The sequence below is a fragment of the Camelina sativa genome, chromosome 17, assembly GCF_030686135.1.
Source record: "Camelina sativa cultivar CO46 ecotype springtype chromosome 17, ASM3068613v1".
Classification (NCBI taxonomy): domain Eukaryota; kingdom Viridiplantae; phylum Streptophyta; class Magnoliopsida; order Brassicales; family Brassicaceae; genus Camelina; species Camelina sativa.
The window spans coordinates 17,829,007-17,856,614 of record NC_141896.1 but is presented as its reverse complement, the minus strand read 5'-3'; the positions used below and the strand labels follow the sequence as shown (position 1 = coordinate 17,856,614).

At 37.5% G+C, this 27,608-nt stretch overlaps 7 protein-coding genes, 1 non-coding gene and 1 pseudogene across 20 annotated transcripts; 5 read left to right on the top strand and 4 right to left on the bottom strand.

Annotated features, from left to right (window-relative positions):
- Nucleotides 1-134: 134 nt before the first annotated feature.
- LOC104757065 (uncharacterized) lies at nt 135-6,537 on the top strand. Of its 4 annotated transcripts, none has more exons than XM_010479777.3 (10): nt 135-539; nt 1,013-1,083; nt 1,238-2,116; nt 2,228-2,318; nt 2,401-2,475; nt 2,610-3,317; nt 3,481-5,649; nt 5,774-5,819; nt 5,925-6,067; nt 6,144-6,537. In XM_010479777.3, exons 1-10 carry the CDS (start codon nt 473-475, stop codon nt 6,398-6,400), a joined length of 4,506 nt encoding a protein of 1,501 aa, XP_010478079.2. In that variant the 5' UTR covers nt 135-472; the 3' UTR covers nt 6,401-6,537. The 4 variants fall into 4 exon arrangements, 2 of the variants coding, with proteins under 2 accessions (XP_010478079.2, XP_010478080.2); XM_010479778.3 differs by having other exon boundaries at nt 174-539; nt 3,496-5,649; XR_015586547.1 differs by having other exon boundaries at nt 192-539; nt 3,496-5,649; nt 5,747-5,819.
- Nucleotides 6,538-9,725: 3,188 nt separating this feature from the next.
- On the bottom strand, nt 9,726-11,217 carry LOC104757063 (putative F-box/kelch-repeat protein At1g27420). 2 transcript variants are annotated; one of them, XM_019239721.2, is made up of 3 exons: nt 10,778-11,217; nt 10,344-10,567; nt 9,726-10,275 (listed from the first exon to the last, which is right to left on the bottom strand). In XM_019239721.2, exons 1-3 carry the CDS (start codon nt 11,215-11,217, stop codon nt 9,896-9,898), a joined length of 1,044 nt encoding a protein of 347 aa, XP_019095266.1. In that variant the 3' UTR covers nt 9,726-9,895. The 2 variants fall into 2 exon arrangements, with proteins under 2 accessions (XP_019095266.1, XP_087352455.1); XM_087496329.1 differs by having other exon boundaries at nt 10,348-10,567.
- On the bottom strand, nt 10,699-13,150 carry LOC104757064 (uncharacterized). Of its 3 annotated transcripts, none has more exons than XR_015587389.1 (5): nt 12,830-13,150; nt 12,524-12,726; nt 12,329-12,436; nt 11,499-12,233; nt 10,699-11,283 (listed from the first exon to the last, which is right to left on the bottom strand). XR_015587389.1 is itself a non-coding variant. In XM_010479776.3 (4 exons), the coding sequence occupies exons 1-4, from the start codon at nt 13,119-13,121 to the stop codon at nt 11,568-11,570; spliced, it is 1,269 nt and encodes a 422-aa protein (XP_010478078.1). In that variant the 5' UTR covers nt 13,122-13,150; the 3' UTR covers nt 11,298-11,567. The 3 variants fall into 3 exon arrangements, 1 of the variants encoding a protein (XP_010478078.1); XR_015587390.1 differs by having other exon boundaries at nt 10,699-11,239; XM_010479776.3 differs by lacking the exon at nt 10,699-11,283 and having other exon boundaries at nt 11,298-12,233.
- Nucleotides 13,151-13,605: 455 nt separating this feature from the next.
- LOC104757062 (large ribosomal subunit protein uL22z) lies at nt 13,606-15,420 on the bottom strand. Its single transcript, XM_010479773.3, has 7 exons — nt 15,323-15,420; nt 15,188-15,224; nt 15,024-15,064; nt 14,246-14,476; nt 14,058-14,160; nt 13,896-13,963; nt 13,606-13,785 (listed from the first exon to the last, which is right to left on the bottom strand). The coding sequence occupies exons 1-7, from the start codon at nt 15,323-15,325 to the stop codon at nt 13,738-13,740; spliced, it is 531 nt and encodes a 176-aa protein (XP_010478075.1). The 5' UTR covers nt 15,326-15,420; the 3' UTR covers nt 13,606-13,737.
- Nucleotides 14,800-14,929, bottom strand: LOC147923948 (small nucleolar RNA snoR74). Its single transcript, XR_015587829.1, has one exon. It is a non-coding gene; the product is annotated as a small nucleolar RNA snoR74 (small nucleolar RNA).
- A 128-nt stretch (nt 15,421-15,548) lies between the features above and the next one.
- Nucleotides 15,549-17,511, top strand: LOC104757061 (mitochondrial import receptor subunit TOM20-2). Of its 2 annotated transcripts, none has more exons than XM_010479772.3 (6): nt 15,549-15,779; nt 16,105-16,183; nt 16,280-16,449; nt 16,550-16,597; nt 16,753-16,848; nt 17,035-17,511. In XM_010479772.3, the coding sequence occupies exons 1-6, from the start codon at nt 15,681-15,683 to the stop codon at nt 17,164-17,166; spliced, it is 624 nt and encodes a 207-aa protein (XP_010478074.1). In that variant the 5' UTR covers nt 15,549-15,680; the 3' UTR covers nt 17,167-17,511. The 2 variants fall into 2 exon arrangements, with proteins under 2 accessions (XP_010478074.1, XP_010478073.1); XM_010479771.3 differs by having other exon boundaries at nt 16,753-16,854.
- Nucleotides 17,512-17,802: 291 nt separating this feature from the next.
- LOC104757059 (uncharacterized) lies at nt 17,803-21,493 on the top strand. 4 transcript variants are annotated; one of them, XR_015586544.1, is made up of 7 exons: nt 17,803-18,187; nt 18,539-18,642; nt 18,805-18,918; nt 19,614-19,697; nt 19,878-20,006; nt 20,182-20,332; nt 21,202-21,493. XR_015586544.1 is itself a non-coding variant. In XM_010479767.3 (5 exons), the coding sequence occupies exons 1-5, from the start codon at nt 17,938-17,940 to the stop codon at nt 19,932-19,934; spliced, it is 609 nt and encodes a 202-aa protein (XP_010478069.2). In that variant the 5' UTR covers nt 17,803-17,937; the 3' UTR covers nt 19,935-20,088. The 4 variants fall into 4 exon arrangements, 1 of the variants encoding a protein (XP_010478069.2); XR_002036135.2 differs by lacking the exon at nt 21,202-21,493 and having other exon boundaries at nt 20,182-20,498; XR_015586545.1 differs by lacking the exon at nt 21,202-21,493 and having other exon boundaries at nt 20,173-20,498.
- Nucleotides 21,494-21,541: 48 nt separating this feature from the next.
- Nucleotides 21,542-23,117, top strand: LOC104757060 (CRIB domain-containing protein RIC2). 2 transcript variants are annotated; one of them, XM_087494688.1, is made up of 4 exons: nt 21,542-21,873; nt 21,973-22,059; nt 22,187-22,267; nt 22,807-23,117. In XM_087494688.1, exons 1-4 carry the CDS (start codon nt 21,756-21,758, stop codon nt 22,968-22,970), a joined length of 450 nt encoding a protein of 149 aa, XP_087350814.1. In that variant the 5' UTR covers nt 21,542-21,755; the 3' UTR covers nt 22,971-23,117. The 2 variants fall into 2 exon arrangements, with proteins under 2 accessions (XP_087350814.1, XP_010478071.2); XM_010479769.3 differs by having other exon boundaries at nt 21,548-21,894.
- Nucleotides 23,118-24,408: 1,291 nt separating this feature from the next.
- On the top strand, nt 24,409-26,599 carry LOC104757057 (squamosa promoter-binding-like protein 10; annotated as a pseudogene). Its single transcript, XR_015586543.1, has 5 exons — nt 24,409-24,556; nt 24,700-25,392; nt 25,518-25,639; nt 25,769-26,017; nt 26,129-26,599. The product of XR_015586543.1 is annotated as a squamosa promoter-binding-like protein 10 (transcript).
- The last annotated feature ends 1,009 nt before the right edge of the window (nt 26,600-27,608 follow it).

Genomic DNA, 27,608 nt, shown 5'->3' with positions numbered 1-27,608 from the left:
TCTGATTGAAACTTTTGATTAAATTGGAACAAAACAATAAGGGAAAATTTCAACTTAATAATACATTATACAAAGTACGATTAATAAATAAACATAACGATAATTTAAAAAAAAATAAAAACACTTGGGGGGTTGACAAAGAAAAGAAAAAAAAAGAAGGAACAAAACAAAACCTGGGACAAAGTCGGATCGGTGTGGTAATGTAAACAAACAAGCAAAAGCCTCTGCCTTAGCCTTTTCCCTTCATCTCTTGCTCCTTCACTCACTCTCGATCTCAGAGACACGAAACCAAAAAAGCTTTCTTCTCTTCCTAAAGGCTTTAAATCCACAACAAGCAATCAAAAAAAGTTTCTCTGTCAAATCTCTCCAAAGCCCTCTCTAACTTGGCTTTTTTCTACTGCGCTCGCTCCGTGCCTCCGTCGTCTCCTTCTTCTTACGTAATCTCGAAGTCGGTTGTTGTTTCAATCCTGCCATGGCCGAAGGGAAGTTCGATCTGCCTGACGATCTCGTCTTTTCCAAATCTTCTGATCACTTGAAAGGTAACTTCCCTCAGCGCCTCTCAATCCTCGTCGTCTTCTTCTTCTTCTTCTGTTTTGGATTTCGTTAATTTGAATTTGAATTCATTTCTCTCTGGACCGATTCGAATGCGGAGAAACGAATGTAATCGATTGGTGTCTGGATCTGAATTCCCCTATAGGATGCGGCAGCCATTTATATCTATCAGATTCATCACAATTTGACCTAGCTATTATTGTTGTGCTGATTAGGGTTCTACGATTTTAATTAGCAACCTTGTTATGTCCGCTTTTTGATGCATTAGCAACTTCATGTTTGGATTCAAACGTGAGACGTAATCCTCTTTTGTTTCCGATTCCAGAGTTTGGGATCTGGAGGAACTAAGAACCAATGATTTGTTCCGTGCCTCTAAATTCCTGCACTATTGGTTTCCTGACTCGGTTAGTTAGATTTCCTTCAGCCATTTGACTAGCTTGTCTTTGTTATTTTTGTGCAGAATTGGCCTCAGATAACAACATTCCTTTGTCTCCCCAGTGGCTTTACACGAAATCAAGCGATAGCAAGATGGTATAGTACCTTATATGCCTAACGTTTCTTCTCTTTTTATCACCTTAATAAGGCTTCGTATCTAGACAGTATCAAGTTCTTAGATGAGTTTTGCTGTTTCTCTGTAACATTTTTACATACTCTTTCATCTGATCTTGTTGTGGCTCTGTGGTAGGATGTTCGATCTCCTACTCCTGTGCCCATGGGAAACCCAAGTGACCCTAATCTCAAGGATGCATGGCGCTTGGATGCACCCGAAGACAAAAAGGACTGGAGGAAAATTGTTCCTGAGAATGAAACTAGTCGCAGATGGCGTGAAGAGGAAAGAGAAACTGGTTTACTCGGTGTCAGGAAAGCTGATCGAAGAAAAACTGAACGTCGCATTGACAATGTCCCAACTACTAGAGAAACTGGTGACACTAAAACCACTGCTTCTTCTGATAGGTGGCATGATGTTACTTCTCGTGCTGCTGTACATGAACCTCGCCGCGACAACAAATGGTCATCTCGCTGGGGTCCTGATGACAAAGAGAAAGAAACCCGTTCTGAGAAGGTAGATAATAATAACAAGGACAAGGAAGAGCCTCATAGTGAAAGTCAATCTGTGGTTAGCAGCATCCGTGCTACTTCTGAACGGGACTCTGACCCTCGTGACAAATGGAGGCCACGTCATAGGATGGAATCCCAGTCTGCTGGGCCAACTTCTTATCGCGCTGCACCTGGCTTTGGACTTGATAGAGGACGAGCCGAGGGCCCAAATTTAGGCTTCACTGTGGGCCGAGGAAGGGCATCTGCAGTTGGGAGGGGTTCGTCAACCTCCTCAATTGGTGCTGGTGCATGTACTTTTTTAGGAAATGAAAGTATTCCTGGTAAACAAAGCGCTTCAGCCTCTATGTTTCGGTATCCAAGGGGTAAGTTGCTTGACTTGTATAGAACACAGAAGCCTGATTCTTCCCTAGGTAGGATACCGACTGAGATGGAGGAAGTTGCCTCCATTACTCAAGTGGCTTTGATCAATCCTCTTGCTTTTATTGCACCTGATGCCGACGAAGAGGTATGGTAACCACTGAGAACTGGCTTCCATTGCCCTTTTACATGAGTGTGTCATTAATTTTTTTATTTCTTATTCGCAACTGAGTTTGTTGACGGGTATCTTATCTATCAGGCAAGCCTTAACGGCATATGGAAGGGAAGGATCATTAGTAGCGAAGTTTACACTCCATCTGAGGAAGAATCCTCAGGTGAAAACAGCATGGGTATGTTATCTTGTCTTTAGCTGCTTGGCCTCTATCTTTCCACCTAGCATAATTTGATGAATGCTTCTCTGACCTGACTCAGGTGAAACAAGAGCGGATAGTTCTTTGGTAGGGTTTGTGAATGGTGACAATGTTTCCATGCAAAATAGTGATTCTGGTACGTGTGTGATAAGTATCAAATGGGTCTTTAATATCTTGTATTGTTTTAAAAATGTCTTATCTTTATGAGTTTACTGGATTTTTCTAATGTCCTATATATTCTGAACAAAAGTCAAAAAATTATTATTGTAGGGTTACTTGGTAGTCAAAATGGAGGTCTGGGGGGTGCGTCAAGCGTCTCAAGGAATTCAGTGGCTTCTGAGAGTTATGGACCTGTTGGAGCTGATTATCAACTTTCTCATGGAAGTCCTGAAGCGGTTAGATCCGCTTTTACTAAATCAGCTGCGCTGGATGGGAGTGAATCCGTTGTTGCCTCTTTCGAGCAAGATTATATGGGAAAGCTGCAGCAACCAGATATTGAAGTGAATCACTCAGAAGGGGCTATGCCACCTGAGGAGTTTTTGTTCTTGTATATTGATCCACAAGGAGTAATTCAGGGACCTTTCATTGGTTCTGACATTATTTCATGGTTTGAACAAGGGTTTTTTGGGACGGACCTACAGGTTCGCTTGGCAAATGCTCCAGAAGGAACTCCTTTTCAAGATCTAGGCAGGGTCATGTCATATTTGAAGGCAGAAAGCATCGATGCGCATATCAGTGACCAAAAGAATGAGTTAGAAGAGACTACTTTAAAAGCAGATTCAGACGCTGGTTTATCAATTGCACCTGTAGCAGAATCCAATGATTCATCCTCTATAACTGCCACGTCGCGTTCTTTTTCTGCGTATAACAACCCTTCAGCTCAGGATAATTTTCAGAGAATATCTGAGTCTGAAGTTTATGTGAAACCACCACATGCTGAGGACCGAAGTTTCTTGGACTTCTCTGCCCAAGATGAAGGTATATTTCTGCTGCTAACCTTTTCTCATTTGTGTGCATTTGCGAGCTAGGACATTTGTCTTTCTTTGGGTTTCATATACTTGTGGTGAAGCTTTCATGTGCATATTAATCTCTTTGTGTTCATCAAGACTAAGAATGTTTTTTGTATTTTTTTCTAAATCAGAAATTGTATTCCCAGGAAGAGCTGGAGGTTCTGGTTATGCATCATCAATAAAATCTTCTACAAGTATTCATGATGCTTTAATGGAATTTCCTGGCCAGTCTGCTATTCCTGTTGAATCAACTAAGGCTGCTACTCGTAATCAGAATGAGAATACGCTGCACCCCTTTGGTGTATTGTGGTCTGAACTAGAGAGCGGTAGTACACCAGTTAACCATTTATCAAACAGGTCTTATGGTGCAATGGAGGAGCTTACCAGTTCAATAGACAACCGTCCCATCAATTCCCGAAGAAATACACAAATTGACCCCACCATGTCCCTCGATAGTCTGGCTGCTAACCGTATGTCACAGTTTGAACATGAATCCAACTTCTTTAGCCATGGGGATCAACTTCCATCAAATCAACTTCACCAACAGCAATTCCAGAATCGGGATATGCTATCACAATTACATTTAGGAGATCAAGCTCAGGATCTGGAGCATTTAATAGCTTTCCAGATGCAGCATCAACAGAAGATGCAGTTGCAACAGCAGCAGAAGCTTCAATTGCAACAGCAGCAGAAGCTTCAGTTGCAACAGCAGCAGAAGATTCAGTTGCAACAGCATCAGCTACAACAAGAGCATCAGTTACATCAGAAGCTCTTACAGGAGCAACAGCAGTCCCATGCTCGTCAATTACATTTTCAACAGATTTTACAAGGACAGACTCCTGATTCAAGGTTCGGGCAGTCACATGACTTCCCTCGGTCCAACAGTGTTGATCAGATGTTGTTAGAGCAGCATCTGATGAATGAATTGCAAAATAGTTCTGGCCATCCGTCACAAAATTTCGCACCATACAATGAGCAACTTGCCGGAGGAAATTTTGGGCAGCTGTTACATGAAGGCCACCAAAGGGAGCTGCTTGAACAGCTACTTTTAACACAAAAGCAATCTCAATATGGACAAATGCAATCTCAACATGGACAACTGCAATCTGATCCAATACGGTCTTTGGAGTACCAGCTGCTTCAGCAAGAGCAGCTTATGCAATTGGCAAATGGTGTGAGGCACAATTCATTACTGGAGGAACAGAGACATATTGACCCTCTGTGGCCGTCTGACCATAATGATCAGCTTCTAAGAACTCATTCTGGGATCAACCGGTCGCGCTCTTCTGCAGGATTTAGACCGTTAGAGTTTAATCAACATCAGCAGAGGCCACCCTTTGAGGATCAGTTTGGTCAACTTGAGCGGAACCTTTCATATCAGCAACAACTTCGACAAGAATTATTCGAGCACGGTCTTCCATTTGAGCGATCAGCATCGGGGATTAATCTGGATGCAGTAAATGGTCTTGGTCTCTCTCAGGGTCTTGAGTTGCGGGATGCTACTGCCCATATGCAATCTTCTGGCAGATTGGGAAATTCCACTCATGGTTTCAACCATCAGAATCCCCGTTTACCATTGGGTGAACCACATTTTTCACAACTGGAACCAATGGAAGGACGCTGGTCTGGAACCGATACACAGCTAGCTGGTGACTGGGCCGAATCTCAATTTCGTAGATCAAATATGGAAACTGAACATCATCAAATGAGGTCGGAAATTAGAAGACAGGGTGAAGATTCCAACTCTTGGATGGTAGGTGGATCGACAAACGACAAGTCAAAGCAGCTCTTTATGGAGTTGCTTCACCAGAGACCCGGCCATCAATCTACTGAGTCACCAAGCATGAACCTCGGGGATACTTATGACAGGATGGCTCCTTCAGGCCTTACCCCAGGGATTCAAACGCATGGTGGCCTTGCGGACCATGGTGGTAGTCTAAACGCTTCATCTGCCTTTGGGGCTCGGTCATTATCTGAGGAACAGGTCAACAGAATACCGGGAGATAGGAACAATATGGGATCGTTGCACCGTAATAATTCCTTGCTTTCTGGAATTATCGATGGTGGACGGTCCACTCAGAATGAAGGTCAAGCCTTTAGTAATATGTTTGCTATGAACAAGGACGCAAATGACATCAAAACGTGGAACAATGTGCCGCCAAAAAATGAGGGAATGGGAAGGATGATGTCATTTGAAGCCCAAGACAGAATGGGCAAGCAAGCAGTATTAGACTCTCTGGTTCAAGGGGAGCTTCCTGTTGTTACGCGTGGCCAACAACAGTCTTCTTTCAATATCTCTGGTATATACATATCTTTTACAGTAATTGCATCATTTAAGATATGGTCTTCCCTGCGTTCATGGTTTGGAAGGTTGATTTTTACTTTGTTATTATGAAGGCTTATCCTGATATTATGTTGCTGCAGACCAATACAGTGATAACGTGGTTGGAGAAGATAGAAGGAAAGATAGGTAACTTTTGTATTCTGACATTTTAGCACCAGTAGATTGAATAAGTTAAGCCTTTAGTTTACCTCTATATACCTGCCGATTAAAGTTTGAAGTGATTGTTTGTAGGTTGGTAGTGCCATCACATGGGCAGGAATCAGTTTTGTTAAAAAGGCCTCCTTCATCCCATTCTTCATCATCACATGAAGGATTGCTCGAGCGTATGTCTGACACAGCTAGCAGGACAGCAAGTTCTTATAGTGGGATAGAAGGTATGTAACTCATCAAGTGTGCTTTTGTGTCTTTTGGGCATTTTTTTTAACAAGATGAGTCTCATTTTATCATCAGGAGGTGTGAGACGGGAATCAGGAGCAGCGGGAAACAAAGGGATGACTGCAGAGCCGTCATTCAGTGAGATGTTGAAGAAGAGTAATAGCATGAAGAAGGTGGCGGTAGAGTCAACTAATACAACCGAAGGAAGCAAAGGTGGAGGTGGGAAGAAGAAAGGGAAGAAAGGGAAGCAGATAGATCCAGCTCTTCTCGGTTTCAAAGTCACTAGCAATCGAATTCTTATGGGCGAGATCCACCGCGCTGATGATTTCTAACATTTTTCGTTCTTCTGTACAAATTCTTTTACATGTAAAGATTAGCTTCTCATACTTAGGCGTATAGCTCTTTTCCTGTCACGTTTCTTCAATATCACATCAGAACACACAGGAAATAATAATGTTCATTTAGTTCAGAGAATTGTTTGGTTCGTACTCGAGTACAATTTTTCTTATTCAATGTTCCTATCTGACCAGTGTGATAACCAGCGGCACTGGGCATACGTAATCAATTCGAAATATAGAAGCTCGAATAAATGGCTTTCATTTTAGTATCTATAGACAGACACTCATGTATGCTACTATATTAATTGCCATTAGAAAATTTTAATTAAGATTAATTAATTAATTAAATAAATATAATTAATTAAAAAGCAAAAAAGCTGAGAGATAAAAAAAATCTAGCAAACTAAAAAAAATCTATTCAAATCAAAACTAATTTGTGGTTAAAAAAAAAAAAAAAAATTAACAGCTAAGATTTTTTAAAAATACAGATTAAGTAAAAAAAAATATTTTTTATCTCTAATAAAATTATGGACGATAATTACTAAATATTTTAAAAAATAGAAACCAATCAGAATTTCAAAATTAAGATTTTATATCCAAGTATACAATAAAATTATTTTTAATAACTAGAGTTCAAAAATTTTATTAAGATTTCAAATTACGATTCTCCTATCATTTTTCTTTTATTTTATTTATAAATTGTTTGGAATTTTCATATAATACTTTTTTTCTCTTTTTTTGACAACAAAATCGAAACAGATCAGCTCAAGTGAGCCAATTAGAGTAGGAATGGTTTACATAAGTAACTACATGCGGTTGGGTCCGAACTTGTCGCGTCAGTCTATCCGCAAGAACATTCGCATTCCTCGAAATCAGAGTCAACGAGAAGCTTGTGAATTCTTCCATATCCACTTTGATGTCGCTGAGGTAGGCTGAGAAGGCTGGCCAGTCGGAGGGCGAAGACACCATCTTCACCAAATCTTCACCATATAATACTTATGATTAATAAATATGCAGAATTTTTTCTGCATATGTTGTGATTTGAAGTTTATAAAACAAAGATATATTACTTTTTTTTTTAATGTAAAAGATATATTACTCAAGGAAAAAAAAATGTTTGTTTTAATTTCCACATTGGCGGGTTGGTAAAACTAAACTTATACACTTGATAAATTAATAAATATTATTTACTCACAATTATAATATTAAAATTACTACTTCATATTTCACAAAATATTGATGCAAAAACAACAAACAAGCAATATAAAACTGTAATATACATAAAAAATAAAATACTATAATATTCTAAAATAATTAGTATTAAAAAATACATATACAGATTTATAGAACAATTAAAAAATCTTATCTCAAACAAATAATTTTTTAAAAAATATATAACAATAATTTTTATTATTATATTATAATTTTTTTAAAAAAATGTTGATCCGTGCTTTAAGCACGGGATATCTCCTAGTCTATACTATTAATTGGGGAGCACACTTAGGAATACAAAAAAACAAAAAAAAAATATGACATATATCCATGTTGCCAAACAGGTTCAATTACTTATATAATTAAAAAAAAAAATAAACAATATATGGTAAACAAAAACTGTTAGTCAAAAATCTATAATTTATGGAAACAATAATTACGAAATTAATTATAAAATAAAAATTATCTTATATTTTTGGAAATGGTTTAAAATTTAAAGTTTGCTTCTATAATAATCAAAGAATTTAAATCGAAAATTATATATATATATATATATGTAAACATATTTCATTTGGTTTTAAATTGTGAAATATTTACGGAATAAACAAATCAAATTTAATATAATTAGATAGAAACAAATAATCATATATCTATAATATTAATTAGGGAGCACACTTAGGTATACAAAAAACAAAAAAACATGACATATATCCATTTAAACAAACAATCAGAAAGTTTCATTTAAAATAATTAATTACAAAGTTATATTTTGAATCAGTAATTTTTATGAATGCAACCTTTACAACTTTGAAAAAGTTTTTTATTACTTCTACATAGCCCTGAGACGGATCCGGATATCCGGCTTTTTGGGTATATCCGAATCCGGATCCGTCTCCGTCGGATATCGATTTTCATTATCCATATCCGGAACCGTCAGTAATGGATATCCGACCACCGGATACCCGACCAAAATGCCGGATACTCGCGGATATCCGAATCCGTGATCAAATTGAATTGCATATATCATTATTTTTTTATTTTTCTTTTATTTTTACCAAACTAATAATAATATTAGTTCTTATTAGTTTTTAAATATTTTCAACTTCATTTTTTATTTTATCAATACTTATTATAATGGACTTCTATAATTATGGCTCCTAAAGACTTTGGGTTGAATTAAATTAGACAAATTTATGTTTTCTGTCAAAATTTATATATTATAGGTCTTCTCACTATTTTTAATAAATTGTCTAATATAAAAAATTTAAACAAATTCTAAAAAATTAAAAACCCTGCACAAAAGTGTGGGTTGGTCTATAGTTTTAGTTCACAGAAATTAACCCCAAATAATTTTAGTTTTACTAATACATAATTAATTAAAAAATCTAATGTACAGGGAAAATCAGATACGGGAACGAGTAATTTTTTTTTAAAGATAAAAACATTATATAAACTATTTTCATAGAAAAAAGAACAAGAAATAAATATATCAAGATGAGATTATAAAATTACGATAGTTAAATTAAATTTTATGTGAATCCAAAATTTATGGTGAAGCGGTTATTATTTCAAACATTTAGAAATTTGATGAAGGTAAACCAATATAAGTTTATGTTATAAATGTTATACCAAATAATTATATTTACAAATAAAATGTTATGTGGATGTGAATCTTTTACCCACTTCCTTATTTGTTGGACTAAAATATACAATCTCAAATTGATAAAATATTATTAAAACTACGGTTATAAGATTAAAAAAAAAAGAGGGACATATCGTATATGGGATGGGACGGGTTCTAGAAACACAAACGGATATACTATCTTTCTCTTACTCTTTTTTAATGTACTTAAATCTAATCATCTTCTTTCCAAACCAAACTGAAAATAAATTGGTACAAAGTTAGATTATGAATGTTAATAACATTTTTAACATTCATAATTACAAATGTAACTCCGCTAGATTATGAATGTTAATAACATTTACAAATGTAACTCCGCATAATCCAAACCTAATTACAAACTTAGTTCTTTTAAAATTAATCCCGCACAGGTCCAATCCCTAGTTACTTACACTGCAATCATATATATCATGCTGTACATAAATATTTGGTTTTTGATGCTTTTCATTAATCACATTTAGTTATTTACACAAGATTAGCAAATACACAGCGAATACAGGAATCATTCACAAAGTTGATGAATTGGGGACATTTTGGCATAACACACAAACTCACACCTCCAAACCGTCTAGAAGAATGATGTTAAAAAGAGGGGATCAGAAGTGGATGAGAACGCTGGTCAACTGAGAAGCAGATGGTTTAATCTGATCACACACTCTCCACTTGGACCCTTTTTCTTTATCAAGGTCATACATTAAGATCTCATGTCCACAAACCCTTGAAAACAGCAGAACCTTATCGTTCCATACTCCTAGTCTCACCCAGAAACCGCCCTCCGTCCGAGGCACAAACACCGAACTCCACGAATTCTCCTCTGGATCAAATACTCCCAGACATCCAGGCATGTTCCTGTCCATGTAATACACTTTGTTCCTTACAACAGTGTAGGAATAGACCGACACTGATTGCTCCGAGTTTAACTTTTCCCATGTCTGCGTTTTGGGGTCATATATGTCGATGAACCTCGATCCGTTGCCTGAAAAGATCATCAAACATAGCTTAACCAATGTTCATCGGAATCTATATATGTCCATTGTCTCCTACCTACAGCGTAGAGTTTGGAACAGAAGGAGAATGCAAAGCCACGCCAGACCGGGCGGTTTGGACAATCCATAAGACTCCATTGGTTAGTTTCTGGGTTATACACTTCCGCGTTGGAAAGGCTATAAGTATCTGTTGAATAGCCTCGAATGACATACAAAAGGCCATTCACTTCAGCAAATGCAAAGTTGTAACGTGGTATGTTCATGTCCGCTAGTTTCTTCCAGCTACAAAATTTCGGACATGATATCAGAATAAAACCAGACAGGACCACGCTACTACCATTTTAAGTTTGTGATGAAGCTTAAAGATTTTTTTGTTATAAGAATGTCATTCTCAGTTCTTCACTAATTAATTAACTGATTCAAATTTAAACTAATGAGGATAATGTCACATTTGATCAGAATGTATGGGAAAGGGGAGTTGAGATTGGTGACCTGTTAGTAGCAGGATCAAACTCGTAAACATCGGCAGAGGCAGAGACTGTGGTACTATTGATCCCAGAGCCGTCAACCTCCGTATATCCTCCAATGAACACAATCTTCCCGCCATCAAGAACAGCAACGCCGAAACCGCGCTTCAAGGGACCAGGAACAGGAGGGATCTGGCCTAACTTGTTCCCAGAGGCGTCAAAAACTTCCCAGTACACGTCTCTTCCACATTCGCTTTCCATCAGAACACAAAGGAATTCCTCCACGGTTCCGGTCAACTTTCGGAAGGATGCAAAATGCTTGCTCCTGAGGAATGACCTCCATCTCCAGCACACCTGAGAAGTGATCTGAAAGCTAGACCGGGGGATTTTCGAGAGACAGAGCTCCGCTGCATCGTCCGTCAAGCCAGGTATGATCGGATATGACGACGACGACTCCACAACCATCTTCACAATTTTACTTCCTTCCCTTAATCACTCATTGCGTCATTTAATGATATGCATATATTGCCACTATAAAATACTGGTTTGAGTAATCAATTGGATAACAAACTAAAGATAGAAAAACATTGACCAAATGTTTTCGAATTTAAAAACAGGATTTTATCAAACTAAACATATACAGCAAGTGCTTACCTTTTCAAAGATAGAGACTTTCTATTCAACTAACTAGTTCTTATATTTTATTAAAGTTTACTTACTCCTCCCGTTGTGTATCACATACTCACCATTTTTGTAAGCTTTAGGACAAAGAAGCCGTCACATCCGTGTTAAACACAACCCAGAGTCAAGTAGAGCTAATCAACCTCAACAATTTTTGCGCCCTTTACTTGTATACGAGCTCTCTTCTTGTTTCTCTTTAAACTTGAATGACAATCTCGCTTCCTTTTTTTTCCTTTTGCCAACGCTCTAGTCTTGTCACTTCCAGAATATGACTTGATCCTAACAGCTCGAAATTCCTCTGCAGTGTCGGGCCTCATAAGCAGAACTTGTGGAGGTTGGTTGGCTCCGCAGATACGCCCAAAATAGTAGAGAGGGTCAACATAAGATGATGATGAAACTACTATTCCTTTCATGCTCTTTGGCCTCACAAGTTTTATGAACTCTGCAATCTCCTCATAGCATGAATGATCAGAGTAGTGCACGGAGTACATATAGTCATGGAACTTATGCACAGCGGCCGCTTGTAATTCTTTCTGAGCAGAAATGGTTTCATTCTTCATACTGGCAGTAAGAAAAGAACCAGAGAGCTTGTCATCTCCTTTGAATGGTCTTTTCACCCATGGAAGACCGGAAGGCATGATACCAATAGTTGGACACATAGTATTAAGACCCTCGAGAGTCCTAATGCTGAAACTATAACGCGGGACAGCACGCACTCTTGTAAGAGATGTATCCGTAGTGAAAATGTCTTGAAACCCAAGGAGATGCATTGTACGAAGACGCTCAGGCCAAACCCAAATCTAGGAATAAACAAAGAAAAAAACATATTATCAGACTAATCCATTTGCAGGAAGGATAAAAGAAAGGCAGATGATTTCAATATTCAATAAGAAACCTTGATATTGAGAATACGAGAAACATGAACAAGCAAGTCTTCTTTCCCCAAAGAATCAACTGCTATAATGATATCATGTGAAGGATGAGATGCGATTATATCAGCAACCTGCAATCCAAAGATAAGGACTATGAAGAGAAACAACATGATTCTTCAGGGTTTAAAGGTTTACAGGTTAAGGGTTTCAGGTTTTACCAGATCCGCAGCGACTTGACGAGAAGGGAAGGTGTAAAGTGGGTTGCAGTAAGTGTTATCCAAATAGAGAATATCAACTGGAGATTCATTAATAGCATCAACGAGAGTGTTTCTAGCTTCATCTGCTTCATCAGCATCCCAACGAAAGTCTCCAGTGTAAAGAAAACATCCAAAATCGCCACGGAATAAGAACATCACGGAACCTTACAACACCACCACATCATACAATCAAATTCCAAATTCTCACCGAGAAAACAAAAAAAACACTTACTCTATAGAGATAGATTACAGTATCATCAATCATACCAGGACAGTGGTGAGCATCGATGGCCATGAAATGGAGACGGACGGTGGAGCCGGAGGAAGGAGAGCGAAGGGAGAGAGATGTCCAGGAAGAGAGAGGGACGACGCGAAGCAATGAGAGGTCGAATCCTGGGAATCGGGAGGGAAAGAGAGAGGCGGTTGTGCGGGAACAGTAGAGAGGAGCCTGGGACCAGTCGCCGGAGAGGCCACGCGTGTGATCGGAGTGCATATGAGTCAAGAAGTAGGCTTGACTCCCATTTCTCCATCGATCCACTGATATCAGACCACTCTCCATTTCTGATTCTTTCAAAAATTGAAATTTGCTGTTTTTTTTGGAAGTTTCTTAGTGACGACGATGGTTCCTTCATTCATTCATTGGGCTCATTCATAATTGGGCCTATTTTGGGCTTTACAGCTCACTCTCTTCATAGTTTGCGATTGAATCATTCATGACGCTAAAGAGGTTTTACAAATTCTTCACTTCTGTTCATAGTTTGCGAACTGATTCATCATGTTTCATGATACCAAAAAACAACGATCCAGTCACACACGTAGGTATAAACACAAGACAACGATGCTGAAGGGGGTTTACTACCAATTGCAATCAATCCAGGTTATTAAACTGTGTAACCAGAGTAGTCTTCACAATTGCAAGTTTTAATCAAAGTGTGACATAAAATTCATCTTACTATACCCAAATCTTACTTTGCTTCATGAATATGTATTGGTTACTAAAAGCATATCCAAGGAGTAGAGAAGAAATAAAAAAAAGGAGGGTCTTTCAACAAACCAACAGCCATAATTATCATTCTTAAAAATTGGGTCTTGGTCTTTATAGGAAGCAGGAAGCTAACAAAATGTATTAAGGGGGTAACACAAGTGAGCACAAAAAGACTTGTCTATAATAAAGCTCAAGATGAGGCTCCTTTCTTTGACTTTGCTGCCAACTGTGTCTCCGGCTGCAAGAACACAACAAAAATCATATGAGATCAATTATGAAGATGAAAATCAGGATTTGTAACGATTAGAAAAGAACACTGAGATCAATCAGTGAGCTCAATCAATTTACCTCTTTCTTCACAGGCTCTTCCTTCTCTGACAAAATCAACTCGATGTGGCATGGGTTTGACATGTAAGCTGCAAAGATAGAATTAGACCAAGAAGTCAGTACAATGTGCATGAAGAAACAAAGGTTGGAGAAAGAGTAGAAAACAACTAAAGAAAAACATACGATTGATTCTTCCATGAGCCCTGTATGTCCTTCGCCTCTGTTTTGCTGCTTGGTTCACTTGGATGTGTGAAATGAAAAGGGCATCAACATCCAAACCTTTGACCTAATAATCAAATGTTTACAAAAAACTTTTTAGTTACTGAGAAATATAAACATGAGAATAAAACCAAAAAGAATCAATAACAAACCTCAGCGTTGCTCTCAGCATTCTTGAGAAGATCAAGAACGAATTGAGCAGATTTAGCAGGCCAGCGACCTTGACCATTTGAATGCCTGTTCTTTGCCTGAGCAGTACGACCAACACCCCGACAGAAACGGGTGAATGGGATAGCTTGCTTGTGAGCTATGACATCTTCCAAGTACCTTTTGGCCTTGTTCAATGGTAGCTTCCTTATGGCGTGCGCTGTCTCCCTAGTGTTCTGCAATCCAAAAATCAAATTCAAAAATAAAACTATTAGATTCACAAAAACTCGACCACACAAACTCAGTTCGAATCAACTGGTGTGATATTTAAACCCAAACCACAACCGTTAACATCTTTTTTAAAAGAACAAACCGAACCTATTGCATCATAAGCATAAACCAAGCAACAGCTATAAGCTTGTGTAAGAAACAAAAGCAAAAGAGAGGTATTGCTAACTACATGATTTTAGTCTTAAACCACAGGGAAAAATGTAGATCGTAAATGATACAAATCTGCACTATATTACAATACTGAAAAGGATAACAAAGCTAAGCTATATAATGTACCATCATGGACTGAACCTTATGCTATTAGCAAAAGACACTGGCTCACCCATTCACGATGACCAATTCGATTTCCCTGACATTTACGTGAGTGTCTGTTATATACAACAGAACCCTGCTTTTTGCTAATCAGGTTTTGTTCTAACTACGAACTTAAATCCTCAAGAAACACCCTAATCTAATCATTTCCAAGATCCGAAATCAGTACAAGAAATTTACCTTGAAGTGAACCCTGAGATCGGCTCCTCTCGCCTTGCATGCTGCAAACGCAAACAAATCGAAACCCATTTCAATCAGTAATCATTGCATCGCTTCAGAAACAACAGTGAAGCTAGAAGAAGCTAAATATAAAAACAACATAGAGACAAAGAAAGAGTTCTTACATTTGGTGGAATTATCGGGCTCTTGCGAGTACTTCACCTGAAGAAAGAAAACAATAACAAAGGCGTTAGAACATAAGCAGAAGAGCACCATACAGATGAGAAAACTTCGTAACGACTGTAGTATAGAGCATTTACCATGGCGACCAAACACAAAGAACAGAGGACGGAGAGACTGGAGATCTCTTTATTTGGAGTTCCCTTTTTATATAGGGGAACATATGAAACCCTAATCGGCCATTAGGTGACGTGGTCTAATTTAGTGGGCTTTTTAGGTTTACGTATCTTACTTTCAAATTGGGCTTTTATCCGCTCCGCTTTGACAATAATAGGTTATAATAAGCCCAATGAGGTGTTGTAAAGCACCGACGACTTGTATGTAAGGCTAAAACCCTCGGAACTTGTTTTCATATCGAGGAGAGACGTCTTCGACTTTTTTTTTCGCAGTAAACCGAACCACCGAACCCTAGAATTTTTTCCGACCTGAATCGTGACGATGGAGTTCTCTGCCGCCGACTTTGAAAGGCTACTCATGTTCGAGCATGCTCGCAAATCTTGTGAGGCTCAGTACATTAACGATCCTCTTGATTCCGAGGTTTGTACTACTATACTACTCCTCTCTCCTGAGTAATATCTACATTTTTTTCTTGTTCTTGCTTCTAGTTCTCCGTTTTTGTTGTCTTGGATTACATGATCGGGCATTAGATTGTTCTAATTGTTAAGTATTTGTTCTTGAGATTGATTACTTGATTTGTCTTCTTTGTGAATGTTTACTCTGTATTGATACTAATCACTGTGTTTAGTTTGGGTCTTGAATTCGATTGAAAGGTGTTCCTCTGAAATTACATTTTCTTCGAATCTTTTTTGATTTTATATGAAGAAGTGAAGAATACCTTTGTGGTTAATTTTATTTCCTACAGAATCTTGTGAAATGGGGTGGAGCATTGCTTGAACTTTCTCAGTTTCAGAGCATTCCTGATGCGAAAGTGATGTTAAATGGTATGAGTTCATTTAAGTCTTTAACTAATCTTTGCTAATTATGTACTCATGAGTTCTCTTTGCTCTAAGTATCACAACATATTATTGATCATACAGATGCTATTTCCAAGCTGGAAGAGGCGTTGACATTAAATCCAGGGAAGCATCAGGCTATGTGGTGTATTGGGAACGCCTACACTTCCATTGCATTTCTTGTTCCGGATGTTGATGTAGCAAAAGGGAACTTGGATAAAGCCACTGAATATTACCAAAGAGCTGAAAATGAGGTATACTTCCTTAGATTTTTTTATGCTTTGGAAAATTTGAAACTTATATATGTTGTTGTGAGTGTAGTGAGACCAACTTTTTATTTCTTTTGTTTTGAAGGACCCAGGCAATGAGATGTATCTCAAGGCTTTGGAAGTCGCAGCAAAGGTATTATTTCAACTTTCCATTTTCAGAGTCAAATCTTGTGTACCACAGATTATAACATTTATCATGGAGAGAGACTTACCACTGCTATTTTTATTCCATCTTCTGTAGTTCTTTTATTTTAGAGCTCATGTTTTTTTTCCTGTGTATGTGATTAGGCCCCAGAACTGCATGTGGAGTTCACCAGGCAACAAGTAATGGGACAGCAAGCGCTAGTTGGAGGAGGAGGAGGAGGTCCTTCAGCTTCATCGAATGTTAGTGTAAGTTATCATGTATTTTGTTGGTTAGTGTGCTGTTCAATATTTTGAAAGGTGTCGTCTTCTTTCACACAGTTATTCTCGAGTACCGAGTTTCATTAGAACATAAGCGAGTGAAAGAATCTCATATGTGGGTTAAATTTTTTTCCGTGGTTGCTCAGAGAGATTGCCTTGCTTTTGCAGAGTGGTAAGAAGAAGAAGAAGAACTATGACTTCACTTATGATGTATGTGGTTGGGTAATCCTCGCTGTTGGGATTTTTGCTTGGGTTGGCATGGCAAAATCCCTTGGCCCTCCACCACCTCCTGCTAGATAAAGCTTAAAGCCGTAATATTGGTAATGCCCGCACACACAAACTTCTAGTTACATCTCCCAAGCACAGAGAGGTACTAAGTTGAAGAGTAACCGTTTGTGACTTACCAACGAATTGATTTGTTTATTTTACTATTAGGATGTTTTGTCCCTTCATATTGGTTTTCGTTTTTCGTTCTTTTTGTCTTTGGGGTAAGAGAAGTTCTGTTGCCATCATCTTAGCTATGTTGTTGTGGGTTTTGTTTGCTGGCACGATATATCTATGAGTTTTTTATTCACATAAAAATACTGAAACTTCCTGTAAGAATAACCTATGAGATTTGAAGCCTAAAGATGGTACCCCTTGCAATTTTGTGATAGATACACTTTACATACAAAAACACTGTACACGCAAATGTTCAAGTGTATCAAGCACAGAAATGTCGAGTTTTGGGTGGGTTTCTAACCATGACCTCTCAAGGGTTGTAACCTCATCTAGCACTGAACATAATTCTACCTATATGAGCCAGTTAACTTGAGGGTTCTGTAATCTTCATGTCTTCATCGATCACTTAAACAAACTTTAGGGTTGGTCCTGAGTCCTGACTAAAATTATTGGCTTAATTTAAATACGTAACGACCTTACAGAAGACAAAAACCTAAGGGCATAAGTGGCCTTTTATACCTTATCCCTCGCCAACGCCTAAGAAATTTTTTATAAATAAATCAAACGCAGCGTTAAGTCTGTCTTTTCGACTCGAATCGACTCATCATCATCTCTGCTTGGAAAAAAAAAATGGCTTGTAAAACGATATTGCGATCCGTATTCGTATCGGAATCACGGCGGACTTCGGGCGCTAGTAGATGCTTCTTTCTCCCTCCTTCACCAGTATCAGTTCCAGTCCATGGTTTGTTCCCGGCGCCAAAAAGTCTATGTTTCAGTAGTTTCGCGTCTGCTCCCGAGCGGGCCACTCGGCTTAATTGCAGCCATAACGATCAATCTGATCAAGGTCCGCCTCAAGAAGCTGTTCTCAAGGCGATTTCAGGTTCTCTCGCGCCTACGTTTATTTCTTCATTTGAGTTATTTTCTTCTTTTAGCCGAGAAATGGATTTTTTTTTATTATCGGGATGCGATATGTTTGGATCTGTGATGAAATTGGGAAACGTATTTGTTGATTCGATTGACCTACTCCTGCTATTTTTGCTCGATTATTCCAGATTTCAGAAACTGTTCTGTTTTGTCGATTTAGCTAATCCTACTACACTTGTGGTTTATTCGCTAGATTAGTAACTATATCAAGCTTGAATGGTGAAAGATACAGATGATGTTAATGTCACGAGTACTAGTTTATTGATTGATACTTTTGTTTCCCGTTTCTTTTGGTGATGGGATGCAGAAGTGTCAAAGACTGATGGGAGGGTTGGTAAAACTACTAATATGATTATTGGAGGCACTGTGGCTGATGATTCTGCTAAAGACTGGCTCGAACTTGACCAAAAGGTATCCCCATGCAGATATCTTTCTTATTCTTTCTTTGTTTGGTCGGTTTCTTGTAGAGATTACTGGTTTTTATGCTTGCGCTGTAAAAATTGAAATGCATTTAGTAAATTTGAAGAAGTAGGTGCATCTTGCTGACCCCAAGGCTGGTGTTTTACTTGCCAGGTCAATACATACCCGACAGAAAGAGGGTTTACTGCTATTGGTACTGGTGGCGATGACTTTGTGCATGCTATGGTTGTTGCTGTTGAATCTGTTATTGAACGACAAATTCCTGAGGTAATTTTTTTTTCTCTTTCTTAGTATCAAGATTTTTTGGTTAATATTGAAGCTCCTGATATTCAATCTGGATATGGAAACATGGTGTCAATAGATACATAGTATACCCCTTATAAAAACGCAACAGACTTCTTACTGTTACATCAATCTTTTGTTTAGTGTTCGCTTCTTTAGCATATAGAGGACATCAGGCGTTTCAGTACTGTGTCTGTCGTGGTCCTGAAATGAAGTATTTAGTAGGTGGAATCATTAATATTGACCTGTTGGGGGGTAGGATTTTTTATCCGTTTGAAGTCACTTAAGTAATTGGTTAGGGAATCCAAACTTTGTAATTGTTAGAAGTAAACATATTCTTTTTGTACTGTGAACTTTAATTTTGTTATGATTTGCTTCAATCGGTGCTGGCACAAAAAATCTCTGCTACTGTCGTCTTGATAATTACAAATATAACATGTATACGAGTGGAAACTATATGCACCCTACTTTGCTTCGCTTACATATGTTTCTCTTGCTTTGGTATATGCTTAGTCTTGTAAAGTATAGCTGCTAAAATGTTTATTCCTTTATATTATTATGTTTCGGTGTGAGAATCAGATAAGACTATTTTTTAATGTAATGTCTTTCAACCAATATTCAAATACATAGAACACGAGAATCCTACTAATGCTGCAAATCTGTTTTTTCCCCCATCAAAGGATTGTGTAAAGCAGACGTTATCAAGCAAAGGCAAATATGTGTCGGTGAATATTGGCCCTATCCGAGTTATCTCTAGCGAACAGGTTTTCCCCTTTTCCCTCTCTCTCTCTCTCTCTCACACACATGCACATATGAAAAGTCATATGATATGGGTATTTAGGCATTAGAAGCATAGAGAACCAAACCTTATTTACACAGAGGATGAGAGAAAGTTAGGAATTGAAGATTGATGTGATGAGAACTTGTGTTGTTTGGTTTGACAGGTTCAAGCTGTGTATAATGCAATGAGGAGAGACGAAAGAATGAAATACTTCTTGTAGGTTTGAAGTCTGTAGAATCAGGGGTCTTCCCTCTGTTACTCTTCTCCATTGCTACTATGTAAATTATGCAGTGTAAGGCCATCATTAATTATTATTTTTGCTTATCTACAGCAACTACGTCATCCTTTATCTGTTAAGACAGTTTTTAGAAAAATGTCTTATGCATATGGGAGAAATTAGGCGATTATATTTAAAATGGCTTAGATGCAAATAAAGATAAAGCTTTTAAAAATAATAGTTGTTTTAGGTGGGAGCTTATCCTCGGTATCTCTCTGAAATAGAGTTGGAGTTGGTTCTAAGATTAATGCCCAGAGATGTGTGGCTTCTTTTACAAGTGAGGGGCCAGAGTCCAGAAAATAAAGAAAAGCCGAAGAACAATTCTTGAGTTCACTCCTAAGGTGAATACCTTTGTTCACATCTCATTATTTTAGCCAATGAAAATCTGATATGTTATAATGCATTTAAGAACCTATTTATTCACTTCTTATAAAATAAGAAAACAAAATTTGTAAAATTAAAAACTTAAACCGTTTATTTATAAACCCAAACCGATATATAATTTCATTCTAATTGTAAAATCTAAACCCTAATCATCTCATTTATAAACCCAAAACGACATATAATTTCATTCTAATTGTAAAATCTAAATCCTAACTATCTCATTTGTAAAGTCAAATCGACATATAATTTCATTCTAATTATAAAATCTAAACTCTAACCATCTCATTTGTAAACCCAAACCGACGTATAATTTCGTTTTAATTGTAAAATCTAAACCCTAACCATTTCATTTGTAAACCCAAACCGACATATAATTTCATTTTAATTGTAAAATATAAACTCTAACCATTTCACTTGTAAATCCAAACCGACATATAATTTTGTTTGAATTGTAAAATCTAAACCCTAATCACTTTATTTGTAAACCCAAACCGATACATCATTTCATTCTAATTGTAAAATCTAAATCAAGCCAATATATAACTTTCTTTAAAAAAAAATATACAGAATTTGTTTTCTTAATCTGTTTTGCTTTTTAATTTAATTTTGATTTATTCTTTTAAATAAAATAATATATAGAAGATTCTGATTGGTTGAAAAGGAAAAAGTGAACAAGAATAAACGTAAGTATTTTCCAAAGCCGAATGACTGACTGATGAACTCTTGGACTATAATCTAATCTTGTTTGGATACAGAAACGTAGACTATCAATTTATTATAATGATATAATTAGTGGTTACATAACTTGAAAATCTATTATTTTAAGGTGGAGAAGCATATAGAGGTGTGTACTTCATAATGATGAAAAGTTGTTCGGAACTGAGCTACTGTAGATGTTACTCTGTCTCACTCTCAGAGTCGTGGTTGGAGGGTATCTCACAGAGCTACTTAGTCTAATTATGGTATCTCACAGAGCTACTTAGTCTAATTATGGTATTGATTAAAATACAAAGATGGTGATTATTGGTTAAGGAGAACAAAAAAGTGGAAGGTGAGGGGGTTATCTTGAATCTTTTAATCTTGAAATTAGGTTAAGTGGCACTGTTGGCCAACTAAAAGCAACCCCAAATATACTCAATAATGACACTCATAATCTCTCTCCCTCTGTCTATTCTTTTATTGGGTTAGGAATGACAAAACTCTTCAAGGAATTAATGATACTAACTTGCTTACAAAGTTAGAAACATACACGAAGTTTGTAATATAAACCCTACCAAAATCGCCACTTTACAATCATTTCATTCACTCACACACGCATAACATAACATTACAACCATATACATACACATATATACATACATTTCGAGCTGAGGGAGAGAGATGAAAGATCGGATGGAGCGATTTGTGATATTGCCGTTTTCATTGGGGTGTTCAACGCAATCCAGCGTCGCCGTGGTCACTACTCATCAACACAAGAAACCAAACCAACTCATTAAAAGTACCTACTTCTTACACCCACGTACGTCGTCCTTTTGTTTTTTTTTTCCTTGCTTATCCTCTTTTTCTGAATAATATTTTTGTATTTTGGTTTTCAAAGGAAGAGAAGAAACTGGTGAAAATAGCTCAGTTAAAAAAGAATGCACAAAGATGGAGAACAACGGTGTCGGTGCAAATACCTCAGATGGTATGTATCTTCAAAATCATTCGAAGCTTCAAAAGTTTCTCTCACTTTGTCATTCTTACGTGCGGTTGTCGACTCTCTTCCTCGTTATTTCTAAATGATCTTTTTGTTCCTTTTTTGGTTATATAAGGAAGAGAAGAAAGTGACGAAAATGGCTCGTTCAAAAAAGAATACACAAAAATGGACAACAACGGTGCTAATATATCAGATGGTATCTACAGAATTATCCGAAGCTTCAAAAGTTTCTCTCACTATTTCATTCGTAGGTTCCTTTTACTTTTTCTTTTCTTGTCATTCTCTTCTTGGTAAAAACTGGAAACCCTTTTGTACCTTTGACATTTGACACAAACTAATTACAATTACCTCCATTTTTTTTTATTGTTTAGCAAGCTAATAATATTTTGGGCCGGGTTACCATAAACTCATTTGTCTTATGATTGTTAAGTAAGGGCCAAAGTTAACCAAATAAGCATTTTACGTTTTGAGTAACAGTGAATTTTGCGGTAGTTATGGCCCCTATCAATTGGCATGCTTGCTGTCGGCATAGATTTTATGCATTAGTCAATCATAGATTTTTTTGTACTTAATTTTTTTTGAAGTGTTTTAAGTTTATTCTTCAAAATTGGGGGAAAAAAACAAATAATAGTCGGATATACATGTTATTTTTGTCCTTAATTAAAAACATGGGAGAATTGAAAAGTTATAGATTGATCATCATCATTAATGTACTGACGACGACAGTATGACCAGGTTACGAAGAGGAGACGAAAGAGAGAGAGGCAGAGATGGAGATAGGGTTTCCAACGGACGTGAAACACCTGAGCCACATCGGAATAGATGGAATTATGACCACTTTTGACCACTCCTCCTCATCTTTTCCATTCTCCGGTTTTCAACTCACCACCACCGTCTGATATTTTTTCACATGCATCTTTTTATCTAAAAATCAATGACATTTATTTCTTTTAATAGTTGTAACTTGTAAGAAAGATCTTATTCGGTTGCAAGTAAATACCCCAAAGCTCCAAAAAGTTTATTCAATATTAATGAACTCTTAAATAGATGGCAACTACTATTTCCTCTTCACCATTCATGCAAATTATAATTTTTTCATTTTTGTAACGGTAAAATTTACAAAATTGTTCATTGTAACTAAAAAAAAATAACAGAAAGTGTTACTTAAAAATTAAAAATAATAATTAATTTGCAGTATTGATAATAATATCATGGAATTAAAAAAGGTCACACTAGTCACCACTCAGTCACACACTTGGTGACTAGTGTGACCTTTTTGGGGGGGGAGAGAGGATGAAAAGGAGCAAGCTGCTCATCCGATTCCCCTGAAGCGATTATGCTGTTGTTGTTGTCTCACTCTCCCTCTCGCTCTTAGTCATCAGCCTCCTTCTTCTCCGATCGTCAACCTCCGGAGAGCTTTCTTCGGCGGTTTCTTCTCTGTTCTCTACTTGAGGTTTCTTCCTCTTCTCTTATTTACTCTCCCCCAAATTCTTTGGAATACAATTTCTCCTGAGATTTAGGCTTTTATTCTTACAGTTTAGCTTAATTTTAGAAAGAGATTGATTACGATTGTTAAATCAACCGAAACTGTAGTTCATCTTAGGTATAGAAAGAGGAATTTGCTAGAATGGCGGAATCGTTTTTTCTGGCTGTGGTGGTGTCCTTTGTTTGCTCTTCTCTTCTCTGTTACTGTAACTTAAGAAAAGCAAAAGACGTCCTTAGTCTTAGGTATTTATTAACTAGGCGAATCGGAATTGGATTGTTGCATCGATCACTTTGCTTCTTCTAATTACTTTGGTTAGTTAGATGAATTTATTTATTGATTGAGAGGGACCATTTTTTTTGCTTTCATTGAAAACCTTAGCTGAGAGGGGGACCGTGATTGGGATCGAAACCTAACTTACTGTCTCATTTTGTTAGTTCAATCTTTATTGCTGGAGATTAAAGAGCTTTGTTTCCTTCATATTGCTTAAGTTTTTTGGGTGTCTTTTTCTTTGCACGTATACTTTTTTTTTAATTCAATGTGTAAATTTTTAGACCACAATAGCGAGCTTTTTTGGTTTTTGAGGACGTTAGTTATGAAACTTTCTTCAAGTACAAAGGATGAATGAATGGGTAGGGAAGGGGGTTTTGCAGTAGTAATGATGGCTATAGGTTTAATGACTCGTTAGCGTCTGTGTTTCTTAACAAGTTGATTGATTGATAATTCTGGGCAATCTCATTGGAGGAATCTGTGGGTCCTGTTGAATAAATGCCACTTAGTTTTTTGTGTGATGGAGAGCACTCAAGGGAGCTAAGAAAAGGAACACCCTTTCTTTTGCCCTTTTTGCTGGTCTGGGTGAAACATAGAAAGCTTTCTCTTGCTGACGTTTTTTTTGATCAACTGGTGAGTCATAAACGCTGACGATCATTGTGCGGTGCTTGACATTCTCATGTTTCTCTTCTTTCTTACCGGTATTTGTAGTTAAAGGTTGTTGTCTATAAGGTATTTGTTTGGCTGGTTAGGTTTATTTATAGGATTGTGTCTATTCTTCTCTTGAAATGATTTTGGCTTTCATTTACTTTCCCTAGTTCTGCAAATTTATCTGTTATTTCAGCTTTTTGTTTCTCTGGCTTTTTTGGTGGTAGGTCTATGAAATTAACCCACATCTTGAATGGACTGCAACATGGTATCTTCATCCCAGTGGGACTGGGAGAATTTGATCATGTCCAATCCGTCAAAGTCTGAAAATGAAAAGAAGCAGCAATCTACCGAGTGGGAATTTGAAAAAGGTGAAGGAATTGAATCTATAATTCCAGATTTCTTAGGCTTTGAGAGAGTCAGTAGTGGCTCCGCCACCAGTTTCTGGAACACTGCTGTATCGAAAAGCTCACAGTCGACCTCTATCAACTCATCATCTCCCGAGGTCAAACAATGCAAGCTTGCACCACAAAGTTCCCCTGGAGATTCTTGCAGCAACATAGATTTTGCCCAGGTGAAGGCATCCACCACTGCTCTCGAGGCATCTGTTGCCTCTGCTGAATCAGATCTTTGTTTAAAACTAGGAAAGCGGACATACTCTGAAGAATTTTGGGGTAGAAACAATAATGACATTTCAGCGGTTTCCATGAAGTTGTTGACTCCATCTGTTGTTGCTCGGAAGAAATCCAAATCGTGTGGTCAGAGCATGCAAGTCCCGCGTTGCCAAATTGATGGCTGTGACCTGGATCTCTCGTCTGCTAAGGATTATCATCGTAAGCATAGAGTGTGTGAAAAGCATTCAGAGTTCCCAAAGTTACCGTGAGAGGCATAGAACTTCGATTTTGCCAGCAATGTAGCAGGTAAAAAACCATGATTATCGTTCAGACCCGTGGTTATGTTCTGGCTTCGGTTAATTCTTAATTTACATTTTTGTTACTCTAAAGTTCCTATTCAGTAGAGGATTGATTTCTTTTCTATTGTTCAGGTTCCATGCTGTCTCTGAGTTTGATGAGAAGAAGCGAAGCTGCCGCAAACGTCTTTCTCATCATAATGCAAGGCGTCGCAAGCCACAAGGCTTATATCCACTGAATCCAGAAAGGGTGTACGGTAAGAACCGACACCACAAATTTATATAATCAATGTTTCCATCTGTCTATTCTATATCTTTCTCTATCTCTCTCACACACACAACACTTGATATCAATGTAATCTAATATGAGATGTTTACTTTTTCAGATCGGAGACAGCATACAAGTATGTTGTGGAATGGGTTGTCCCTTAACACGAGATCTGAAGAAACTTATGCATGGGGTACCACTTATGAGACAAAGCCTACACAGATGGAAACCGGCTTTGCCCTGAGCTTCCAGAGAGGTAATGGCTCTGAGGAGCAGCTGTTTGCTAGTAGCAGCCGCTCTTTCTCGGTGTTTCAAACCTCGGGCGGGTTATCAGCAGGGAAACCCAACATTCAACTTCCGGACAAAGGTTAATATCTTCACTTCTTTACTGGTCACCTAGTATATGTTGTGCATGTTTTCTGATGGATCAACCTTTTGTAGATCTCTGTTGTTGAATCTGAGTTATATGTTTTGGCAGGTCTGGGAGATTGCTCAGGAGGCCTTCATGAGTCTCAGGATTTCCACAGTGCTCTCTCTCTTCTGTCAACCTCTTCGGATCCACGTGGGACCAAACACAATCCCGTGGTCGAACCACAGCCAATATTTGGCACTTTCCCTACTCATTTCATATGACTAAGTAAGGAACACGAAGTCCCTCCATTATAAGTCAGGTTTCCTCCGATGGAGTTTCTTTTCGAAGAATAAAATAAAAGCGTGTGTAACGTTTATTGCTCTAGCTAAACCAGTCACTCGGTTGGCTTAGCTTTTCTTGTACTTTTCCAAATTTATTAAGTCAACTTCTTCCTGGATCCGCTTGTATTCCAACTTCGTTACTCTCTAAGGTCTACGACTGTTTTAAGACCAGTTAAGAGGTCATTCAGGTTTGTAATATTATTTTACTTCTTTGCATTGTGAAGACAGCGAGAATTATGCAAGACAACTTTTCTGATTTGTGGGTTTTAGAGGAACTATTTCAACAAATGATGCATCTTGTGACAAACCTGAACATTATCTTCTGACTTCTGGTGTATATCTATCTACTGGCGAAAGAGATTCATTCGACTACACAAGAAGTGTCACTATTGAGCTCCAGGATTTGGTTATAGAACAATTGAGAAATAATGTGAACGTTGGAAATCATGAGGAATAGACAGAGAGCCCTTAAAGAATGGAGAGCCACGTATACTCAATGAGTACTTTTGTGGAAGTTGCACCAGTAAATAAAAAGTTGAAAGAAAAATCTTGCAAAGACGTCATTTGAAACACTTGGTAAGTAAGCACTATTATATCCATGCTCTTTGATACTTGACTTCTTATGGTGCTTTCCATACTATTGGAGTTTCAAGTCTGAAACTTAAAAGTGGGAAGAAAGTCTGATTACAAAAAGACATCTGCTTGATTTTTGTACTGTGAAAGTTCTTGTATTGGTGGTGCCTAGCCTGTTGTCTCCTCCATTTTGTCAACAAGTTCCTCTCTAAAGCTGTTATAGCAAAAGCGACAACAACTTCTCACAGACCACTTGGTGACAATATACATTAATTTCAACTCTTGTCGTCTTTTTCCTTTCTAATTTTCAACATCAATTCTTGAAGCACATGGTTCTCTCTCTTTCAATTTACATTTACAACACCCTTCCTCAAGGCTTTTCGTCGTTTTGAGTCTCTCTCTCCAAATGAAATCGAAGTTTAATTTTGGTCCCCTTCACTAGGTTTGTACTTATGCCTCTCCAACTTGTCATCTTTCAACCTTCTCTTTCTTCTCACTCATTGATCCTTCAATAGCCTTTCAACAATCACAATAATAGGTGTCTTTTCAATTTGGCTTTTAATCTCTTCCCACTTCTCATTGTCTTTTCCTTTTCTGTGAATGTCTCTCTTTTCTTTTTTTTTTTTTTTTGGGTCTCAAACTAGATTTTATGAATAATTTTTACCCTCCAAAAGTGGAGAAATGATTTAACA

What these genes read in the sequence shown, in the direction of transcription:
- LOC104757065 (XM_010479777.3), top strand. Translation starts at nt 473, where the DNA reads ATGGCCGAAGGGAAGTTCGATCTGCCTGACGATCTCGTCTTTTCCAAA. An exon ending in CTCAGGTGAAAACAGCATGG is followed by an intron (nt 2,319 to 2,400) that starts GTATGTTATCTT and finishes GACCTGACTCAG; the next exon opens with GTGAAACAAGAGCGGATAGT. An exon ending in GTCTTCTTTCAATATCTCTG is followed by an intron (nt 5,650 to 5,773) that starts GTATATACATAT and finishes ATGTTGCTGCAG; the next exon opens with ACCAATACAGTGATAACGTG.
- LOC104757063 (XM_019239721.2), bottom strand. Translation starts at nt 11,217, where the DNA reads ATGGTTGTGGAGTCGTCGTCGTCATATCCGATCATACCTGGCTTGACG. An exon ending in TTTGATCCTGCTACTAACAG is followed by an intron (nt 10,568 to 10,777) that starts GTCACCAATCTC and finishes GAAATTTTGTAG; the next exon opens with CTGGAAGAAACTAGCGGACA. An exon ending in TTCCAAACTCTACGCTGTAG is followed by an intron (nt 10,276 to 10,343) that starts GTAGGAGACAAT and finishes TGATCTTTTCAG; the next exon opens with GCAACGGATCGAGGTTCATC.
- LOC104757064 (XM_010479776.3), bottom strand. Translation starts at nt 13,121, where the DNA reads ATGGAGAGTGGTCTGATATCAGTGGATCGATGGAGAAATGGGAGTCAA. An exon ending in CGATGCTCACCACTGTCCTG is followed by an intron (nt 12,727 to 12,829) that starts GTATGATTGATG and finishes TGGTGTTGTAAG; the next exon opens with GTTCCGTGATGTTCTTATTC. An exon ending in GTCAAGTCGCTGCGGATCTG is followed by an intron (nt 12,437 to 12,523) that starts GTAAAACCTGAA and finishes TTTGGATTGCAG; the next exon opens with GTTGCTGATATAATCGCATC.
- LOC104757062 (XM_010479773.3), bottom strand. An exon ending in GCCCGATAATTCCACCAAAT is followed by an intron (nt 15,065 to 15,187) that starts GTAAGAACTCTT and finishes TTGCGTTTGCAG; the next exon opens with CATGCAAGGCGAGAGGAGCC. An exon ending in ATCTCAGGGTTCACTTCAAG is followed by an intron (nt 14,477 to 15,023) that starts GTAAATTTCTTG and finishes TTTGGATTGCAG; the next exon opens with AACACTAGGGAGACAGCGCA.
- LOC104757061 (XM_010479771.3), top strand. Translation starts at nt 15,681, where the DNA reads ATGGAGTTCTCTGCCGCCGACTTTGAAAGGCTACTCATGTTCGAGCAT. An exon ending in ACGATCCTCTTGATTCCGAG is followed by an intron (nt 15,780 to 16,104) that starts GTTTGTACTACT and finishes TATTTCCTACAG; the next exon opens with AATCTTGTGAAATGGGGTGG. An exon ending in CAGCTTCATCGAATGTTAGT is followed by an intron (nt 16,855 to 17,034) that starts GTAAGTTATCAT and finishes TTGCTTTTGCAG; the next exon opens with AGTGGTAAGAAGAAGAAGAA.
- LOC104757059 (XM_010479767.3), top strand. Translation starts at nt 17,938, where the DNA reads ATGGCTTGTAAAACGATATTGCGATCCGTATTCGTATCGGAATCACGG. An exon ending in TGTTCTCAAGGCGATTTCAG is followed by an intron (nt 18,188 to 18,538) that starts GTTCTCTCGCGC and finishes GATGGGATGCAG; the next exon opens with AAGTGTCAAAGACTGATGGG. An exon ending in GAGTTATCTCTAGCGAACAG is followed by an intron (nt 19,698 to 19,877) that starts GTTTTCCCCTTT and finishes TTGGTTTGACAG; the next exon opens with GTTCAAGCTGTGTATAATGC.
- LOC104757060 (XM_010479769.3), top strand. Translation starts at nt 21,756, where the DNA reads ATGAAAGATCGGATGGAGCGATTTGTGATATTGCCGTTTTCATTGGGG. An exon ending in CGGTGCAAATACCTCAGATG is followed by an intron (nt 22,060 to 22,186) that starts GTATGTATCTTC and finishes TGGTTATATAAG; the next exon opens with GAAGAGAAGAAAGTGACGAA. An exon ending in CGGTGCTAATATATCAGATG is followed by an intron (nt 22,268 to 22,806) that starts GTATCTACAGAA and finishes CAGTATGACCAG; the next exon opens with GTTACGAAGAGGAGACGAAA.